At 57.2% G+C, this 20,413-nt stretch overlaps 2 protein-coding genes across 3 annotated transcripts; both read right to left on the minus strand.

Annotated features, from left to right (window-relative positions):
- Window positions 1-2,183: 2,183 nt before the first annotated feature.
- MCRIP1 (MAPK regulated corepressor interacting protein 1) lies at window positions 2,184-13,703 on the minus strand. 2 transcript variants are annotated; one of them, XM_087441790.1, is made up of 5 exons: window positions 13,652-13,703; window positions 6,723-6,778; window positions 6,512-6,630; window positions 5,688-5,789; window positions 2,184-5,529 (listed from the first exon to the last, which is right to left on the minus strand). In XM_087441790.1, the coding sequence occupies exons 2-5, from the start codon at window positions 6,728-6,730 to the stop codon at window positions 5,465-5,467; spliced, it is 294 nt and encodes a 97-aa protein (XP_087297916.1). In that variant the 5' UTR covers window positions 6,731-6,778; window positions 13,652-13,703; the 3' UTR covers window positions 2,184-5,464. The 2 variants fall into 2 exon arrangements, with proteins under 2 accessions (XP_087297916.1, XP_087297915.1); XM_087441789.1 differs by lacking the exon at window positions 13,652-13,703 and adding an exon at window positions 13,509-13,582.
- Window positions 13,704-13,881: 178 nt separating this feature from the next.
- PPP1R27 (protein phosphatase 1 regulatory subunit 27) lies at window positions 13,882-15,492 on the minus strand. Its single transcript, XM_004432864.3, has 3 exons — window positions 15,144-15,492; window positions 14,902-15,052; window positions 13,882-14,567 (listed from the first exon to the last, which is right to left on the minus strand). The coding sequence occupies exons 1-3, from the start codon at window positions 15,331-15,333 to the stop codon at window positions 14,444-14,446; spliced, it is 465 nt and encodes a 154-aa protein (XP_004432921.1). The 5' UTR covers window positions 15,334-15,492; the 3' UTR covers window positions 13,882-14,443.
- Between the last annotated feature and the right edge of the window lie 4,921 nt (window positions 15,493-20,413).

Genomic DNA, 20,413 nt, shown 5'->3' on the forward strand with positions numbered 1-20,413 from the left:
GAGCGTGGAGACCAAGAAAAAGGAAAATACGGACTACAATAAACAAGGATCAAACCTAGGAGAGTCAAGGGACATTCTTAGGATTGCAGCTGTGTGCCAGGCAGTGTGGGCCACTGAGAGGAGGGGGCCTCAAGCAGGGCAGAAGGCTCCAAGAGAGACACTCTCAAAGGGATCAAAGTGACTGAGCACACTGAGAGGAGATTCAGATGACCTGGACTTAATTAGCTTTAGTACATAGACACCTAAGCAAATGAAAAAAGAAGGCAACAGGGCCAGCCCGGTGGCCCAGCAGTTAAGTGCACATGCTCCACTTCGATGGCCCGGGGTTCGCAGGTTCAAATCCCAGGTCCGCACCAACGCACCGCCTGTCAAGCCATGCTGTGCTGGCGTCCCATATAAAGTGGAGGAAGATGGGCACAGATGTTAGCCCAGGGCCAGTCTTCCTCAGCAAAAAGAGGAGGATTGGCATAAGATGTTAGCTCAGGGCTGGTCTTCCTCACACACAAAAAAAAAGGCAATTAATAACTCCAAGGAAAACAAAAAGTTGAGCAGAAAAGAAAAAACAATCACAGGGGCCGGCCCTGTGGCTTAGTGGTTAGGTGCACGCGCTCGGCTACTGGCGGCCCAGGTTCGGATCCCGGGTGCACAATGATGCACCACTTGTCTGGCCATGCTGAGGCGGCATCCCACATACAGCAACTAGAGGGATGTGCAACTATGACATACAACTATCTACTGGGGCTTTGGGGGGAAAAAGGGGGGAAAAAAGAAAAGGAGGATTGGCATGGATGTTAGCTCAGGGCTGATCTTCCTCACAAAAAAAAAAAAAATCACAATTTACCACATGGCTCAGCTCTGAATACAAACATAGACATCATAATGTAAATACTCAACACTGATGTACCCAAAGTTATGAGATGAAAAAAACCATCCAGGGAGGATGGTGGATGCGAAGAGGGCATGCATGTAGTGGGCAGTGGGGAGAGAACAAAATGGGAAGATCAAAAAGTAATAGTTCATGTATGCTATTTAGAAATAGAAATACAAACCAAAGAATCAGCTTAAGAGTTGAAAGTGGTAACCTCTAGGTGAGGAGGGGTGGAAGGAGAAGGCTGACGGCTGGACATCCACTCTCCAAGCTGCTTCAGCCTCTTCCTGGACACTTTGGCAGCCCTCAGCCCCAGGTCCTCCCCGTGCCTCCTCTTTCTCTGACCTCGTCCTCCACTGCTCTCAGTCTCCTTTCCTGCTTCTTCCTCCTCTCCCTGACTGCAGTGCCCAGGGATCAAGTCTGACCCTCCTCTCTTATTTATCAATCTTTAAAAATTATCAATATTCAGAGGCCAGCCCCGTGGCATAGTGGTTAAGTTCAGCATGCTCTGCTTCAGCAGCCTGGGTTTATGGGTTCAGATCCCGGGTGCAGACCTACACCACTCATCAAGCCATGCTGTGGTGGTGACCCACATACAAAATAGAGCAAGATTGGCACAGATGTTAGCTCAGGGGGACTCTTCCTCACCAAAAAAAGAGGAAGATTGGCAACAGATGTTAGCTCAGTGCGATTCTTCCTCAACAACAAAAAAAATCATCAATATTCAGATGACTTCAAATCTGTATCTCCAGCTCCTGTGGCCCACCCGAATCCACGATTTAGACTCAGCTTCCCACCTGGCACCTCAAATTCTATACGTCCACCTCAAGCTCCTTACCTGCTCTTCACCCAGCTTCTTCCTCCCATGCTTCACTGAGGTAGCCCTCCTAACAGGTCTCCCTGCTTCTACCCTGAACCATGCAGCCCATTCTCAACGCAGCAGCCAGAGCAATCTTTTTACATCCAGTCTCCTCCTACGAATCCCATGAACCCTCCCTCTCTCACCTCAGTTTATAGAAATGCAGGGGACAAAGAAGCCTGTTAACACTACAAGGATGTAACCAGCCAAGTTCAGAATATGGGAAACTCCATCAAGTGCCCAGGTGGTCTTCAATACATAAACGGAGGGAAGCGGGGGCGGGGGGGTGATTAAGAAAGACTTAGGGACATGTCAAGCAGATGCACTCTGCCCTCCATCCTGAGTCCATAACCCACCTAGAAGATGTTATTTCAGATGTTAGGGGAATATGGACTGGGTATCAGATGACTTTAGGGAATTACTGGTCACATTCAATAAACATGAACATGCTCAGAATACCTGCTCAATAAAAATTTTACTATGTTAAAATTTTGATCAAAAGCTTAAAAAATCAGAATAAGGCCAGTCTCTTACAGGAGATCACCACTTGCTCATTTGTAAAACCAGGGTAATAAAACTTGCCCCATGGAGTTGTCAACGTTGAATGAAAGCAAATGGTGACATGCATGCACCTAGAGCAGCATGTGGTGAAGTGGGCACACCTCTTTTCCTCTGGGATGCCCACCATATCTCCCCAGCTGCCCTCACTGTACAAAGCAGAGGGCGGGGTCTCCAGCCACTCACAGCTGGCTGGCCAGCCCCACCGCTCTGGTGAGGGTCCCTAGCATCTCAGAAGAGGATGTGGCAGCGCCCCTCCATGAGTCCAGCAGAGCCACCAGGGGGACCACCACCCACCCTCCACCCGCACCCAGCCCTCCCCATCAGCTAGCATCCCTGAGCCCCACGTCTGTCCCCTCCCTCCTGGACACTGAGACCCCCTCTGTGACCACACCAGTCCTCACATTAGGTGAAACACCTAGACAGGATGTCTGGACACATTAGGGAAAGGGGAGCACTGGAGTGCAGGTCTGCTGCGAACTTGGGTCTCCAGGCCCAGCCAGTGTCCCTCCACGGATTCAGCCCCATCTCCCCACCCCCCCTTACTTCCTCCTCCTGCCTCCAGAGCCCCATGGGTCCTCCCTCCCAGCATGTGACCTGTTAACCACATTCCCACCTCCAAGGTGTTCTTGGCAGAAAGACTCCATGCCAAGGGCCTCTACCTCACAGAAAAGTTAAATTGGCAGCAACAGCAGAAATGAAAAGGCTTTGAGTCATCTCTCATGGGCGCACCTACGTGGGTGGGGAGGGGGCAGTGTTTGGGCCCAAGGGCACAACCACTACTGGGTGAGACCAGGGAGGATGGCTGTGTGCAGGGGAGGCCCAGATTCTGAGGCCACTGTGGCCTGAATGGAATTGAGGTCACGAGCCCCACTCACACCTTCCAGCCCCACAGGAGGGGAGAATAACCCAGAGGGGGCTTGGAACCAAAATCAAGTTGACTTTTAACTAATGCAGCATGATATTCCTTAGACATTCCCCAGTGTGCTGCCTGGGGGCTTCAGCACTCCTTCGGGAAGAGGCCTTTGGACCACCACAGCACACACCCTCACTTTATAGATGGGGAAACAGGCAGGGCAGCAGTGTGATGTGCCCCAGGGCTCACAGCAAGGCCATGACTCCAGCCACCTGAAGCAGATGTCCAAACTCCCTCTGAGGTCTTGTGGGTTGTGCTCACTCTGCTGAGTCATGTGTCCTGTCCAGGCCATCCACGAAGTAACTAAGGGCAGCAGGCACTAGCACTCAGCAGCCACCCAGGAGGTAGGTACCAATTTCGACTTGAAGAAACTGAGGCTCGGAGACTCAGCAACTTGCTCAAAGCAACTTGCTCTAAGTCACGAGTGCAGCAATGGGCCGCCCCAGGGTCAAGCCTACCCTTCCACTTCCCCAGCAGGGGACCTTACTTTGCAGAACCCCCACAGCAGGACAGGATCTCATTTCCACCGGGTCCGCCTTGTCCTCAGTGATCCAAGACACACTGGGTGGAGGGCATGTGTGTGCCGGCGTGCTCACTCAACTTCTGGCTGTAGCCCCCTGTGCCCCAGCTGGCATCACCCACTCCTGGCCCACACCCCCTGCCCAGCCCCAGACCCAAGTGACCCAGTCCAACAGACACTCAAACCCTCAGGAGGATACCCCACAGGTCCCCAGGGAGCAAACGAGGCTGCGTGGTCACAGGTTCTTGGCTCAGGGCCTGGCACCAGCCAGCGCCCACTGGCAGCAAGCCTCGGCGGCTGCTTATTACTTAAACTGTCCTTCCTGCGCCTCTGTCTCAGGGGAGCCTCCCCCACCCCAGGAGAAGATGCCTCCTGGAACCACCTATGGGTTCCCCCTGTATGGGGCCACTGGAGCCTCAAAATACTCTTTCAGGAAAGGGTGTTCCCGAAATAAATTCCTGTTTGGCTTGTCTGGCTCTGGCCCGCCAGGGCTTTCCAGGTTTAAAGGTCAACTGCACTCGGGTCTCTCAGGGCCCAGCAGCCACTCCTTCACCTCAACAGTGGAGGAGCTACTCCCCCGATGGTCCAGAGGGTGGGTCCAGGGCTGCAGAGGGATGCTGCTGCCTCCAGGGCCCCCACATCTGAGGGAATGGCCTCCCCAGGGAGGCCAAAAGAGCTGCAGCAGCCTCTCTCCTCCAGAAGGCCCCCACCTCCACCTCCCACCAACCCCCAGGAAGCCTGACACCCTAGTGGATGGAGCCCAGAAATCAGATAGAATTTCTGGGCTCAGGGGCCTTGCCCATGACCTGGGCTTTCCAGCCCTGTGTGGGCTGCCAGGACAACGGCCTGAGAGACCGCCGAGAGGCTGATCCAGTGCCACCCCACCTTTATTCACTGGTCCTCAGACTCCATCGCAGATGCTTGGCTTTTGAAGGGCACAGGAAGAAAAAGGGGCCTTGGTGACCCTCCTAGCATACCGCACAGAGCCAGGACCCACCAGGCAGCCTCACCAGCTCAGTGTTAGCCCCATGCTCCTGCCCAAGGGGGTTGCTGTGGCCACAGGACTGCAGACACCAGGGGGCCAGGCCTGGCTGCCCAGGACCCCTTCGAGGGGGCACCCAGCAGTGTCCCAGGTCCTGAGAGCTGGTGGCATCCTGAAGCTGATGCAGGGAAGGAAGGGGCCAGGTTGGACAGTGAGGTGGGAGGTTAGATGCTCCCCAATGTGTCCAAGCCAGAGAAGCAGCAGGGGTCAGTGGGGGACCCACGCCACCCCTGTCCTGCCTCCTGGCCACCTTGGGATAAACTCGGCCCAGTCTCACTGGCCCCGGAGACAAGAGAGGCTCCCTGTTCTCCCTCCTGACCCTGGAAGTGGTCAGGAATAGGAGGGTGGGGGCAGTGGAAGGTGATGGCAAGGAAGGAGAGTCAGGGTCAAGGCCCTGGGGGGCAGGCAGGGCTGTGTGGCTCCAAAGATGCAGCTAGGCCTGGGGGTGGGGAAGGGCTGGCCGGGCCCAGACCCTCCCAATGACAGGGGGCAGCCTGAGATTCCCCCAAGAGGAAAGGAGGGGGCTCGAGGAGAAGGGGCAGGCCTCGGCCATCAATTACACCGTCCTGGTTCTGGGGTTTGTGGCCCACTGGGAGCACCGGCCCCTCCCCCTCCCAGGAGCTGGGCCCACAGGAGACGAGGAGACCAACATCAAGCTACACTCCGATCTCCCAGAGGCCAGGGGAAGGGCACAGCGCGCTTTAGGACTTCTTGATGTCCTGTGTGTTCCGGCGCTTCAGGTCGCTCAGGTCGATGGGCTTGAAGGCTGTCGGGGTCAGAGCAGTCAGCAGTGGGGAAGCCCTGGAACCAGCCCACTCCCCAGGCTATCTCAGAAGCAGGCAGCAGGCTGCAGGTGGGCCTTCCTGCTGCCCCAGCCCAGCCCCTGGCCAGGCCCCTCCCTCCCAGCTCAGCTGCCCAACTCACTCTTCAGGCTGGGGTTGGGGACCTTCTCCACGTACTCCTCCACCAGGCCCCGCTCACTGCCTGACATCTGGCTCCGCAGGTCTCGCTCCACGCCCTGCCAGGCTGTGGGAGACGGGGAGCGCGTCAGAGCGCAAGCCTGGCTGGGCAGTAAGCATTGGCCAGAGTCCCAGCCAGTCAGTGTCCAAGCCAGGACAGTGTCCGCCCTTACCCCTTCCCTCCCGAGAGCATTCTCGCAGCCCCTCCCCAACCCTGCCAATCTCTCCTGCTGGACCTGAAGTTGTCAGCAACACAACTCCACTCCTTTGGGGAGCCCTGCCTGGGCCACTCTCCTCTCGGCCTCCCTGCCCCGGCTCCTCTAGCAGGCCTCTCCCTTATCTGTGTTATGACCAGGACTGCGGTCACAGAGGCACATGTGACCCCATTGGGGTAGAGAGGTCATTCCTCTGGGGGGCCCCTACCTCCTGGCACATGTCGTGGACACGTATGCACACGTGCTCACACACCCCAGCCACACTACTTCTGGGATACCCCTGGGCTGCCCCCAGGGTACACTGTCTGTCTTCCACGGTGGCCTGCCCTCCCCAAGCAAACTTGACTGGCTCTATGTGCTGCCTCTGGGGTGCTGCCTGCTGGGAACACCACAGCGCTGACTATCTCCATTATCAGGACCAGGTGTCCTCATCAGACAGGTCCCCCTGTCACCCCACCTGCCTGGCCCCTGAAGGCTCAGGGAAGTGAGTCTGGAGCCTGCACACTGGAGGGGCAGGAGAGGGGCTCTGGGGAGTTCCTTGGAGCCCTGGCCCTGGCTGGGGGTGCCCGTGTACCTTCATAAATGAAGCGCACATTCTCCTCGTGGGCAGGGGTGAAGATCTCGCTGCTGCTGGGGGGAGAGCGGGGGCTACTGTTCCTCTTGCCGTTGTAGACAACTCTGGAGACGGGGGAACTGGGGGGAGTCCAGCATGTGAGGAGGAGCTGGGGGGTAGAGTGGGCTCCCCCCGGCCCCTGCTAGAGGCCACTCTGCTGCCTAAGACCCACCTGGTCATTGCTGGGGTGTCTGGTGCTTGCACTCCACTGCTGGATCCCCTCGGCCTCTGAAAGGGAAGCCCCAGAACAAGGGAATGGTCGGAGTGTCGCCCTCTCCAGAGGGGCTTCCGAGAGGGGACGGGCACAGGGCACATCTGTCTCCCCCTTTAAGCTGAGACAAACTGCTGTGGCCTCACTGCCTAGTAGGGGATCTCCCCAAGGGGGTTCCAGCCACAATTCGGGCTAAGGACATGGGCAGGGTCAGCCAGATGGGGGCTGGGAGGCCAGTGACACGCACGACTCACAACTTGGAGCAGCCTGAACTCTGGGCAGCCCCCAGCATCTGGACCACCGTTGCCCAGGGAGCCCCTTCCCCACAGTCACGTAGCTGGAGATGGCACCAGCAGCGCTGTTGATATTCCCGTGTCACGGGACACCTCTCACAGCAGAGTTCGGGTCTGTGAGAAAGGGCTGCAGTCCCAGTGAACCCTGACTCTGCCCTTACTGCCTGGTGTGTTGTTTCTGCTGAGCCTCAGTTTCCCATCTGTAAAATCGGGATACACTTTCCAACGGTGAGGAGTCCAGCAGAGCCCGAGGCCCAGTGGATGCACAGAGCCTGCCCAGCTTCCTGGTCCCCAAGGCTGGGGTGTGAGCAAGTGCGTGCCCTGGACACAGAACCCAACAGAGCAGGAGGACTGAGGGAAAGTTGTGAGCCTAGAGGAAGCTGCCAGGGCTGACCCAGTGACCAAGACCCTGGGGTGCCGTCTGTTTACAGCCTCTCTCTCAGCCCAGGGGATTTTACAGCCCTGGGTGGGGGTCTATTTTTAGGCTCACTCTCAAACTGGCCAGCTGGACAGTGTCCCCTCTCTGACTGAAGACACACACCACAGGGAGAGGAAACTGGCTGCACAGTGCTGGTCCCAGGCCTGGCCTTGCCCCAGAGCAGGGCAACTCCAGGTGCTGGGGGCAAGGGGAGCCCTGGGAGGAGGCTTTGAGCACAAGATCCTCCCCCACCCACCCCTGGAGCCCAGGGGCCCCAGACTGCACAGAGCATGTAGCTGCAGCCCCTCCCAGAAGGCCAGGGGGATGGGACATTGTGGGTACTTGCTCTCTGGCTCACTCGCTGTGACATAAACGATCTGGTATTTAAACACCTGCACAGGGCCGGCCCCGTGGCTTAGCGGTTAAGCGCGCGTGCTCTGCTGCTGGTGGCCTGGGTTCAGATCCCGGGCGCACACTGATGCACCGCTTCTCCGGCCATGCTGAGGCCGCGTCCCACATACACCAACTAGACGGATGTGCAGCTATGACATACAACTAGCTACTGGGGCTTTGGGGGAAAAATAAATAAATAAAATTATTTAAAAAATAAAAAATAAACACCTGCACAGGTAACCACAAGCCCACAGGCCAAGGGAGGAACAACAACAAAGCATGACACCAGCTTCCTGGAGGGCACGTGGGACCCTGTGCCCCTCCCGGGGCAGGAGCCCAGCCCTCACAAAGTGGCTTCTCCTTTCTTGGACTCAGGGACCTCACTGCCCATGGTGCTCTTGCCCGGGCGCCGTGAACACCAGAGCACAGAAAGGAAGACCTCTCTGGCCTGAGGGTGCTCTGGGGACACTCGTTCCAACGGGCTGCTGGCAGTGGGACAAGGCTGGGAAGCTCTCATTACACAACAGGAGGGAGTGCCAGGAGGCCCACCGAGCCCCTGCCCACCCTCAGCCGGGCCTTTACCTCCTTTTACCCAGGGGCCCTCCGCCCTCCTGCAGTCTGTCCTCTTCAACCCAGCCAACCACTTCTTCAGGGCACCTGCCTTCCCAGCACACCCACGGCCTCTCCTCCCAGAGCAGCCTCTGCCTGGCCTCCTCTGGTCACAGCCTCCAGGAGCCACTCAGCCTTTACGGGTGCTGTACCTTCGGCCTGGGGTCCCCTCTCACCTTCTCAGGCCTAACGCAGGTGCTTGCCCCCGCCTGGCTCCCGTCACCCCACCTGCATGCATGCACACACACACAGACACACACGCCACTGTTGGGTTCTCTGGGTGCCTCACCTGCTCCCCTTCATCTCTACAGTCCCGAGGCCTGGCCTCTGCTGGCCCCAGAGCAGCTGGCCTGCAGGGGGCCGTGCCCACGACCCGAACCCCGGACCCCCCAGAGCACTCAGTTTCCATGCTGGGGACCCACCCCACGCTGCCCCCACCGGCTGGGCATCCTGAACAGACCAGGAGCTGGTGGAGGTGCCCCCGTTCCCGGGGCCAGGACTGTGCCCTTGCCACCAAGTGCCCGCCGCACAGACATCGCACTTCAGTGAAGAGGTTTCTGGTGTCCTGGACAGCACCTCTGCCAGGTGCCAGACACTCAGCAGGTCCTCACATCCTCGGGACACCATGGACAAAGAAAATGACATCTTAAAAACGAGCCACCATCTGCCTCCTCTCGATGGGGGAGGTCACACCTCACCAGGCCCAAATTCAGTGGCCTGTGGCCCACCAGCAGGTCTTTCCAGACGTGGGAAAACTCCACATCCTGCTTCTTCTCCCTCCATGGGCCTTTTACACCAGGACCTTGTACTGGCCCCACCCCCACCCCTGCTGAGACCCTGCCACAGGGCAGGATTCAGGATCACCAAGGCTTTTCCTGATGCACCAGGAGCTTCCCAAGAGGCCAGGGGCCTGCTGCTCCCCTGGAGACAGAAGGGACAGTGAGCTGCTCACTCACCCTCACCATCTCCCAGACTCCTCCAAGGAGCTGAACCCTCAATTCTGACCCCAAAGGAAATTTCCATTAAAAAATCTAATAAATATGACAGCCATTCCAGTCCTAGGTGCATACCTGAGAGAAAAGGCCATATGGCCACCCAGAGGTGCACATGAGTAGCCAGAGAAGCCTCACTTGTAAGCACCCAAAGGGAAGAGCCACTGAAGGGGACAGTATACATCGGGCCTATTCCTGCCATGGAAGACCACACAGCCGAGAGCATGAAGCACGGCAACAGCAGGCGAATCGTACCACTGATGCTGAGCAAAAGGACCCAAAAGGACTGAGGACAGAGCCTGGGGACACGTACCTACAGGGAGCAGCCCAGAGAAGAAGGCCGAACCACAGAGATGTGGACGGGAGAGGATGAGGGAGAAGGAGGTCGGGGAGGAGACATCCAAGGGGGAGCTGGAGTCAAGACCTGGACTGAGAGATGACCACAGGACCAGCATGACAAAATCGCCACTGGCCTCAGCAGGAACAGTCTTAGTGGAGCGAGGGAAGTACGTGGGCCAGTCTGCCAAGACCGCTCATCCACGATGTCCAGGATGCTTGGCTGCGAAGAGGGGCATGAGGCCAGGGCTGACAGCTGTGTGTTTAGCTAAGCAGACGGAAACCTGAGCATGTTTACCGCCAGGGGAAAGCACTGAGCTGAGCCACTAAAGAGGTGGGCATGGAGGGGCCAGGTGACAAGTGGACTGGCGAGAATGGCACAGGCCCGTTAAAGTGCCAGGGACACCTAAGAAGACCCGCCAAGCCACCGACGGCCCCGCTGAGGCTGGAGCCTCGAGTCTGGCAGGATGGAGACCTACTGCTCAGTAGCGCAGGTAAAGGGTGGGTGGGGGGCAGCGGCCCAGGGAGAGGGCGAGTCACACACCCTGTGTCAGAGAGGCCACCCAGTGGGCAGGTGAGGGAGTGTGTGACAAGCACCTCACACCCCACTTCCCAAACCATCTCCCTCCCCTTATTTTCCTGTCCTCTTTTGCTCACAATGATTATCGGGCACAATTATTTCTTCAACTCTTGAATTCAAGACCTCATCATATATACTGTCAAGATACTTTTTTCATATTTTAATAGCTTTGAAATTGGGTTGCATTTAAAGATTTTATTTATTCATTTTTTCCCCCCCAAAGCCCCAGTAGATAGCTGTATGTCATAGGTTCACATCCTTCTAGTTGCTGCACGTGGGACTCGGCCTCGCGTTGGACGGAGAAGCGGTGCCCTGGGGCGCGCCCGGGATCCGAACCCGGGCCACCAGCATCAGAGCGCGCGCACTTAACCGCTAAGCCACGGAGCCGGCCCTGGGTTGCATTTAGCAATCACTAGCACATCAAAGTTTGACAAATGTTTTTCCATTCTTCTTTTTGTGTGTGAGGAAGATCAGCCCTGAGCTAACATCCATGCCAATCCTCCTCTTTTTGCTGGGGAAGACTGGCCCTGGGCTAACGTTCGTGCTCATCTTCCTCCACTTTATGTGGGACGCCGCCACAGCATGGCCTGACAAGCGGCGCATTGGTGTGCGCCCAGGATCCAAACCCAGGCCGCCAACAGCGGAGCGCACGCACTTAACCGCTACTCCATGGGGCCAGCCCTCAGTGTTTCTCCATTCTTAGTGGACCATGGCACGAGGTGCAGCTCACAATCACTGGTACCTCAGATCTGACGACATAATGACAGTCTCCCCTCTCCCCACAGGTCTCACCGTCAGCAAGCCCAGGGACCTCCCTCCCAGACCCTCCATCAACGTGCTCTTTAGTTCTTCTTCCCATTCCCAGTCACCCTTCACCAATGTCCACCCTCCAACCCCCATGTCACGACAGCCTCCTGCACCGTCCCCCAATCCTCGGTACATGCTGACACCAGCATGATCTTCCCGACACCTCTCCCCAGATCACTTCCCAGCCGACACCATCCCGGCCTCTATTGCCATCCAGCCCTCAGTCTGGCCCCATTCTATTTCATCAGGTGTCACGGCCTGCTGGGGCCCCAGCCCATCTCCAAACACAGTCTTTGCCACAGAGCCACCTCTGCCTGCTGCTGCCATCACCACAAAGAACCATATACCATGCCCCGGTGCACTCTAAAGGCCTCGAATGATGTCCGTGGCTGCTTAGCCCACAGCATCCAGCAGGCTGTATGCTGGGCACATGGCAGGGTCCATCTCTGCTCTGCCACCTTCAGGCAAGTCCCTTCCCTCTCTGGCCCTCAGTGTCCTCATCTGAGCCAAAGTGACCCCCATGAATGCTTGCTAGGCCCTCCTGCTTGACAGGGAGCCAAGCATAACCACGTGAAGCCACTTAAACGAGATCTCCGTGACTCCTTATCCAATGTGATGCTGGACATAGCGATCAGAGAAGGAACGTATCATCTACCCGGGCACTTCTGCGAGTGAAGGGACAGTGTTGATTATGAAGCATGAATCTGGGCAGTTCTGGGCAAACTGAACGTAGAGCCAGCCCACTCAGAGGTAGGTGCAGACCCAGAAAAGTACAGGTATTGTGAAAAGACAGCAGCACCAACGGCCACAGCAAATACTTGCCAAAGGCTAACTACAGGGCAGCCACAGCACTGGGTGCTTTACAATCTCAGCTCACATCCCACACTTAGCCAGAAGGCATCCTGACAACCCCCATTTCAGAGGCTCGGTGGGTAAAGCAGCCTGCTACCCAGCAGAGTAGGGTCTGGACCCCAAGGGGCTCCCAACCTCTGGGCCTCCAGGGCCACAGCAGTGAGGGCTGAGCCTAGACGGCTCAGCTGTCCTGAGCACCCCAGAGCCTGCCTCTCCCCTTGCCTGCACCCCCTGGCAAGTTCCTGAACCCCGATATCAACGTGGTTCTGCTCAGAGCCAGGGAGGGAGTCTTCCTGGATGGGCCTATGTAGTACTTGCTCTTACGGGAACCAGGCACTTCAGAGACCTCCTGCAGGGAGGCAAGCTTGAAGGGACCTGAGGCCCAGTCTCTGGCCTCCAGTCACAAACTCTTTCCCCACACATAGGCACATGCCTAAGGTCAGGAGGGGAGATGCTACTCTGTTGTCAGGAAAAGTAACGATGGAAATATTCCGGAGTTAGAATCAATGATGCAATTGGTGGTCATTCTGCATTCCTTTGGAATTTTTAATATTCTAGGTTTCTTAGATTCCACTTCCCTGTCACATTCTGTGCCTTTGGGGCTCTCAACAGCCCGGTTTTGGCCAAAGAGACTTCTAGAAAGTGATCTACTACCCAAACAGGTGCCAGCAGGATACTGCTGTACTAGATGCCAAACAGGGGCCTGGCGGTCACTTGAAGACACCCAGGCAAAGCCTCTAAGCAATGCACCATTCCCACCCTCTTCCCTGGGTTACATCAGCAGCCCCCTTCCCAAGCAGCAGACCTGAATGTGTGCACCCTCTCCTGCCTCACTTGGAAATCTTACCTTCCTTCAACACACCCCAAATCAAGCCCTCCTCCTTCAGGACTCCGCTCCTGCCCCCTTTCCCCCCACCTTCACTCCTCTCTAAAACTCGACACTCTCTGCCCAGAAAGCAGCTCACTGCTTCCCACCAACGTCTTGCTCAGGCTGTCCCCTCTGCCCCAAACTATCCTACTCATCCTTGGGGGTCCAGCTAGAAGACCATCTTCTCTGGGAAGTCGCCCATGGGGCAGGTCGGGGGACACGACTTTTGCATATTACTCTAAGTTTTAATAACCTGGGTTGCACCGTAGTGAGAAGCATCCTACACATGGCTCCACGCCCTCCAGCCCCGCGCTCCTGCGGCGGCCCCCACGGGGGGTCGGGCGCTGCTGCCCGCGGATCTCCCCGGGGCGGAGCAGGCCTCGCTCACTCCCTTCCCGCTCCCTTCCCGCTCCGCCCGGCAGGGGAGGCCAGGAATGCGGGTGCGGCGGGAGGACGGAGGGCGGAGCCCGGCGGAGGGGCCTGGGTCAGCAAGCATCCTCAGCGCGGTCCCTTCAGAGAGTGGGGACAGCGAGACATTTATCGCCAGGCGACGGCTTCAAGGCCAAAGAGGACAGGCCCCGCCGTCCTGCCAAGCTCACCTCTCGAGACGCAGGCCCGCGCTGGGCTCCCCGCCAAGTCCCCCGCCCCTCCACACCGCGACCTCGCCCGGGCCCTCCTCTCGCCGGCCGCCGCGCCAGGGCGGGTCAGGGCCCCGCCCGCTCCGCCCCCGCTGCCGCCTCACCTCGCCGCTCGGCCACCGCCACCGCCTCCGCCAGCTGGGGCCCAGCCGGAAGTGACGCAACCGTGCGCGCGCGCAGTCGCGGGGCGGAGCCACGTGACCGCCGGGGCTCGCAGTGGGGCGGGGCGGGGCGGGGCCGGAGCGGCCCGGGGCTCTGTGCCGGCGGGGGCCGGGAGCCGTGGAGTTCTGGCTCCCAGCTCCCGCGCTGCCACCAGGACCTCCAGGTCAGCGTGATCAGCGGGATTCGCCGACCACCGGAAGCGGCCGGAGCCGGAGGACGAGCCAGTTCTCAGTAATCAGGCCACCACCACGAGCTTGGAAATCAGGTTTATTGAAAAAGTAAAAAGTGTCACAATAAAAAATTCACCTGGAGGGCTGGCCCAGTGGCACAAGCGGTTAAGTGTGCACGCGCTCCGCTATGGCGGCCCGGGGTTCGCCGGTTCGGATCCTGGGTGCGCACCAACTCACTGCTTGGCAAGCCATTCTGTGGTGGCGTCCCATGTAAAGTGGACGGAGATGGGCATGGATGTTAGCCCAGGGCGAGTCTTCCTCAGCAAAAAAAAAAAAGAGGAGGATTGACAGATGTTAGCACAGGGCTGATCTCCTCACAAAAAAAAAAAAAAAAATTCACCTGGAGAAAAAGCCAGGCCAGAGGTGTGAGGGCAGGGGTTATGTCCAGGTACCAGGTCTTTGCCGGCTCCCAGCCCCGCCAGTGGGGCATGTCCTGGCACCTGGGGGAGGTGGGCGCCCGACTTCTCCAGGGAGGGCGAGAGCCCTGGGAGGGCAGGGCTGGGCTCAGTCCATCTTAGTATCTTTGAAGAGCTCCACTAGGTCCTTGAAGTCAGGGTCAATGAGGTGCGAGGGCAGGTCACCATCATTGTTGGCTGCGTCTCTGTCAGCCCCCAGGGAGATGAGGTACCTGGGGTGCAAAAGGCAGCCCTGGTTACAGCAGGGAGGTCGCTTGGAGGACACACACACACACACACACACACACACGCCAAGGGTAGCAGGGTAGCAGGCAGGGTAACAGGTCCACCTGTGTTTTATTTTCACGAGGAGGAAGAAACCTGACTTCGGAAACTATGGCTGACTTTTCCAGTTTGCTCTAGGGAGGGCAGCAGGGCAGAAAGGAGATTCCAGGAGCCCTTAGGGTTCTCAGTTATACCACTAGGGCCACTTGTGGGGGGATCACATCCTGGAGGTCACTTGAGGCCAGAGGAGTTGAAATTAAGCCCCTGGCCTCGCTCTCTCACCTGGCTATGTCAGGGTACCCATCACTGCAGGCAATGTGCAGGGGCGTCCAGCCCGTCTCATCCCGCTGGTGAATATCGGCCCCATATTTGACCAACAACTTCACACACTCCAGGTTTCCAGAGAGCACCGCTTCATGCAGGGCGGCCATGCCTGCGAAGGGCAAAGCAGGGCAGGCAGGGTCAAGGCCGAGGCCTTTCCCGGCTGCCTCGCAGACCCTCAGCCGGCCCCCCCAGGCACTCACCTGAGGGGTGGATGGTGTCCAGGGTGACTTTCTGAGCCCGGAGGAAGCGCCCCACCTGCTCTAGGTCGCCCTGGCGGATGTGGTCTAGGAACAGGACATCATTAGGGAAGTGTACACTTCGATCAGCCAGCAGCCGCCGGCGCCGCTGCTGTGGGCTGTAGCGGGTGTAGCGGACAGTTCTGCTGGGCATCCTGGGGGCTGTGGCGTGGGCCACTCCTGTGGGACCCTACTGCTCAGAGCAGGAATGTACCCGGCCTGGACCAGACTAGCCTGCCAGCTCTTCTAGCTGATAACGAACTCCACTGCAGCTACCGTGGTGCCCCTCTGCTCCCTCTGTGGCAAGGGCACTTCCCATTTATATAGGCCTGCGGAGCTATATAAAGCTGCGCAGTCATGCTCGCACCATGAGGGGCTGAAACTGAGCTGCTCCCCGCCCGGCGCTCAGCATCATGTTTAGTGGCTCATCTTTCAGCCCACCTGTCGCTGTGTCAGGCCAGAGGAGTCAGATCCTTCCTGGCTACCGTTCCCTGCCCCACAGCTGGACCTAGAAGGTGCCTTACAGAGGGCAGCAGAAGGTACTAGAAGGACAGGGCCCATAAGGAAGGCGAGCAGGTGCCAAGGTCATCAAGAGGGCCCAGGCACCTTCCCCCCACAGTCCCAGGAACTCGGGGAGAAGGGTGTGATGTGTGGTGAGGATGGCTGCCTCCACCACCTGGAAGCAAGGGGCTGCCCACATGTGAGGCAGCACAGGGTCTGACCATGCTGTGGAGAAGGCCCAGCCCTACCCATCGCCATCCCTGTCACTTGTCACCTTCCATCATGGCTTGCATCACTCTCAGAGCAATTTTCCCAAAATGTGGGCCTTGATGGCACTGCCCTCCTGTCGAGAAACCTGCCAGGATAGAGTCTAAATGCCTCAGCTCCTGCTCAGCCCATCCCACCCACCCAGCCCATCGGGAACCCTGCACCCCGGCCCCACGATGCTCTGTTCCCATCCGCCCCGCACCCCCCACACTTCTCCGCGTTCCAGGCTCCTGCCGCTTCCTGTCAAGGACACATATGCTCACACTTAAGGTGGCATCTAGTCTGTTCCCCAAGGATGGGACATCACGTCCCGGGTGGTGTGCACCCTCTGCACCTGGCCCAGTGCAGACTCACCTATAGGAATGCAACTAGGGAATTTTAATAAGACCTTCCAGCAGGCTGGGCCCGTGCCAGCTGCCTTCATCGCAGCAGCCAAGGTCCAAGGTGGGGCTCATGCTCCAGCGGGAGAAGAGGCATTGGATAAGATGTGCACACGGACACATACACAGGAGCTGAGCTGGGCCAGGAGCACGCCTGTGGGGGCAAGGATATACCCGAAGCCCCTGAAGCTGGCTGTATTGATTGCTAGGGCTGCCGTAGCAAAGTGCCAGACTAGGGACCTTAAACAAAAGAAATTTATTCTCTCCTGGTTCTGGAAGCCAGAAGTCCAAGATCAAGGTGTCAGCAGGGTCAGTTCCTTCTGAAGGAGAATCTTCCAGTCCCATCTCCTTGCTTCTGGTAGCAGTCCTTAGTGTTCTCTGACTTGTAAACGCATCGCTCTGATCTCTGCCTTCATGTACATATGGTGTTCTCCCTGTATACATGTCTGTGTCCAAATTTCCCCTTTTTATAAGGACACCAGCCATTGGATTAGGGCCCACCCTACTCTAGTGTGACCCCATCTTGACTAATTACATCTGCAACGATTCCATTTCCAGATAAAGCCATATTCTGAGGTCCTGGGGTTAGTACTTCAATATATGAATATTGGGGGGATGCAGTTCAACCTGTAACACTGGTGAGATCCCCCTGGGTGGTCACTGAAGACCTGAAAGAATACAGAACCAAGACTGGCCAGCATTCTTTGCAGGGGCAGGGCAGGCAGCTTGGTCACCAGCAGCCCTTGCATCACCAGGCTGGTCTTGATCCAACAAAATCAAATCAACAAATGTATTCAACACTCTCTAGGTGCAAAGCCTTGGGCCAAATGCCTCAGAGAAATGGGGCACTGCCTAACACGGACTCCCTGCCCTAATGGAGTTTTCTCAGCCTGCCTCAGCACCCACCGCCCACCAGCCAGGCCAGCCCCATAGGCCTCATGCCACCACTTCCACTCCAGAGTTCCACGGGAACCTCCTCCCAGGTCTGGCCCTGCAGGGGCCCCGAGGAGGGGTGGTTCCCAGTGTTCCTGCATTTTGGGGCTCAGAAGACAGTGCTGGACAGTCATAACTCCTGGGCAGTTGTGAGGAGTCGGGTACAATTTCTTCCAACTTGTTTACACGAAGCCTGGAGACTAAAAGTTCTGCACTGTAGACGGGAGACAGAACTTTCTGTTGATGTGAAAATGGCCTTTTCTGATGTTGTGGAAAGTTCTGTCTGCTCTCCCCACTCAGAAGATCAGATGAAAGAACCCTGAATGTAGCTGCCACCAACAGCATGGCCTTTCCTGGGAGTGACCAGGCCTCGGGCTAGAGACAGTTCAGGGCAAGCTTGTTGGTGACCCCACAAGGGACCCTCTGGTCCATCCTGCTAAAGGTGAGCTGAGAGCTCAGGGAATTTGGCTTTGGGAGTTCTGTTTGGATCAGAGAAGGGACTGGTGCCCAGAGCCTTCCCAGTCACAACAGACCTATGAAAGGTATTCTAGCCAGGACACAGGAACCATGTCCTCCAAACCATGGACACCACCTTGGAAACCTTTCATCAGAAGCCAGCGGTAAGCAGTCTAACCTGCCACCGTGGGCAAAGCCTACATTTCAAGCCACCACGTCAGAACCAAGCCTGTATTTATACAGCTTTGTCCCTGATCCGTGTCTGCCCGTGTGAACTTGTGAAGTGACCTGGTCTGCAGGGTTTTAAGTTTCTGCCTTCTAGAGGACCAAAGCAAACTAAAACATTTAATGCAAAAAGCTTACTTTGAAAAGTGCAAGGATGGGCCGGCTCCGTGGCTTAGCGGTTAAGTGCGTGCGCTCTGATGCCGGCGGCCCGGGTTCGGATCCCGGGAGCGCCCCGAGGCACCACTTCTCCGTCCAACGTGAAGCCGAGTCCCACGTACAGCAACTAGAAGGATGTGAACCTATGACATACAACTATCTACTGGGGCTTTGGGGGGAAAAAACTGAATAAATAAAATCTTTAAAAAAAAAAAAAAAAAAAAAAACATACTAGGAAGAAAAGATGTTTAAAAAAAAAAAAAAAAAAAAGTGCAAGGAATGCCCTGCGTCCAGCAGGAAACACAAGCCTCTTAGGAGAGTCGGTGCAGCTCCCGGGGCAGGCTCTGATGCCAGAGGACTTTGAGGATCTGGTGTACAGGCCTGGCAGTTGCTTTTTTAGGTTCCAGGACGGTAGCTTCCTACCACCTGGAGAGAGAAAGGAGAAAGAAGAGAGGGCGGGAAGGAGGAAGGGAGAGAGATTGGGAACTTCCAGGCTGTTAAGCCTTAACTGCTTACCCGAGAGTCTGCGAAGTTGCCTCGTTAATCCACCAGCCCTGCCAGGTTTTGGACTCCAACCCACAACCTCCCAGCAAACCCAGGCCAGGAATGCGCTAATCAGCTGCCTCGGCAAAGGGGAAAGGTATCGGTGACTCACCTCCCTCCCCAGAGCGCATGACGGCAATGCTCTGGGCAGCCGCCCCTGGTCCCAGCTTTCTACGCGGCGGGCCAGGCTCCGCAGAGGTGGTCCCTAGGGTCACCCGCACTGGGTGCTGGGGCAGGGAGCACAGGATTGGGCACAGCCCACCCCTCGTAGCCGTGACTCCTGACAGCGCTGCTGTCAGCCCCCAATGAGTTCCCTCCTCTGGAGACCACGTGTACCCCTGGGGTACCCTCACATTTTGGAGGACAGAGCTAACGTCTCCCCAGTGACCTCCTCCCACAGAACCTCCAAGTGCCCGAGCTCACTTTTCCGTGGATACACGTTTCACTGTGTCAGCAGGACCAAGGCACAACACGCACAGACCCTGGAACGGACTAACGAGAAACCAGCCCTAGCACAGGCCACCCTAGAACCGGGGAAGGAAGCCCAGCTGTGGGCAGCCCTGAGCCTGGACTTCTGAACTGGAGGAGCAGTGCCCTGACAACAGGGTGCGTGGACAAGCTAGTGCCTCGGTGGTGCTGCCCAGCGTGCTAACACAAGGTCCTCACTGCACACCGGCTGTGTACTGTGCGCCTGGGTCAGAGGCAGAAGCAGCCCCGGGAAAAGGGCCTGGATGGCAGGTGACAACATCGGGGAAGGCAAGAGCCAGTACATGGGCCTCTGGCTAGGAGCACGGCTGTGGTCATGGGGGAGATGACACCCCCATCTCCCCACGGGCCAAGACCACTGAGAGAACCACGTTCATAGCAACTCCCATGCTCATGTCTGCCGCCATGGCCCTGGCACCTCGAAGCTCCAACCAGCATGTGAGCATCAGAACTGGGGGGCTGGGGTGCCGGCTCCGTGGCTTATCGGTTAAGCGCTCGCACTCTGATGCTGGCGGCCCGGGTTTGGATCCCGGGCGCATACCGATGCACTGCTTCTCCGGCCATGCTGAGGCCACGTCCCACATGCAGCAACTAGAAGGATGTGCAGCTATGACATACAGCTATCTACTGGGGCTTTGGGGGAAAAATAAATAAATAAAATTATAAAAAAAAAAAAAAACTGGGGGCTGGGAATCAGGTAATGCATGCACGCTTCCTGCTCCAGGGAGCAAGTCCGAGACGCAGGGTGGGATGGATGCACGGAGGGGAGGGCAGACCTCCTCGGAAACCTAGCAACGTCTGCTCTGTCCTTGACCTCCTAAGGACTGTATCTCCACCTCCATTCCCTCCTGTTCCACCTGCTGCTGCAGACTTGCACAGACAGCGACAGACGCAAAGTCCCTGGAGGTGCTGTCGTGGCGAGGGACGGACACCCATCTGAGCCCTGCCAGCTCCTCTGTGGAGCTCCTCTCCTGCTCTCTGTGAGACCCACAGGCACCAGAGCTCCCTGGGACCCCAAAGGCCCAAGGGATGTCACTAATCCAGGCTCAGAAGTGCCATCAGCCCAATACTGCAGCCAGGCCGGCAGCTTTGTGTGTGTGGAAAAGATGGATCTAATTGTATTCTTCTCTATGCAAACTATAAGCAAGCTGTGGTTCTGGAAGTCAAATTACATTTTAATAACTAGGAGACTTCCTATTTTAACACCAGATTCTTTTTTATGTGAAGCTTTGGTGATAAGATACCCATTCTTGAAGCCCGAACACCTCCAATTTCACGTCAGACCCT

This window comes from Ceratotherium simum, chromosome 16, assembly GCF_057802395.1.
Source record: "Ceratotherium simum simum isolate JZ-2026a chromosome 16, ASM5780239v1, whole genome shotgun sequence".
Classification (NCBI taxonomy): domain Eukaryota; kingdom Metazoa; phylum Chordata; class Mammalia; order Perissodactyla; family Rhinocerotidae; genus Ceratotherium; species Ceratotherium simum.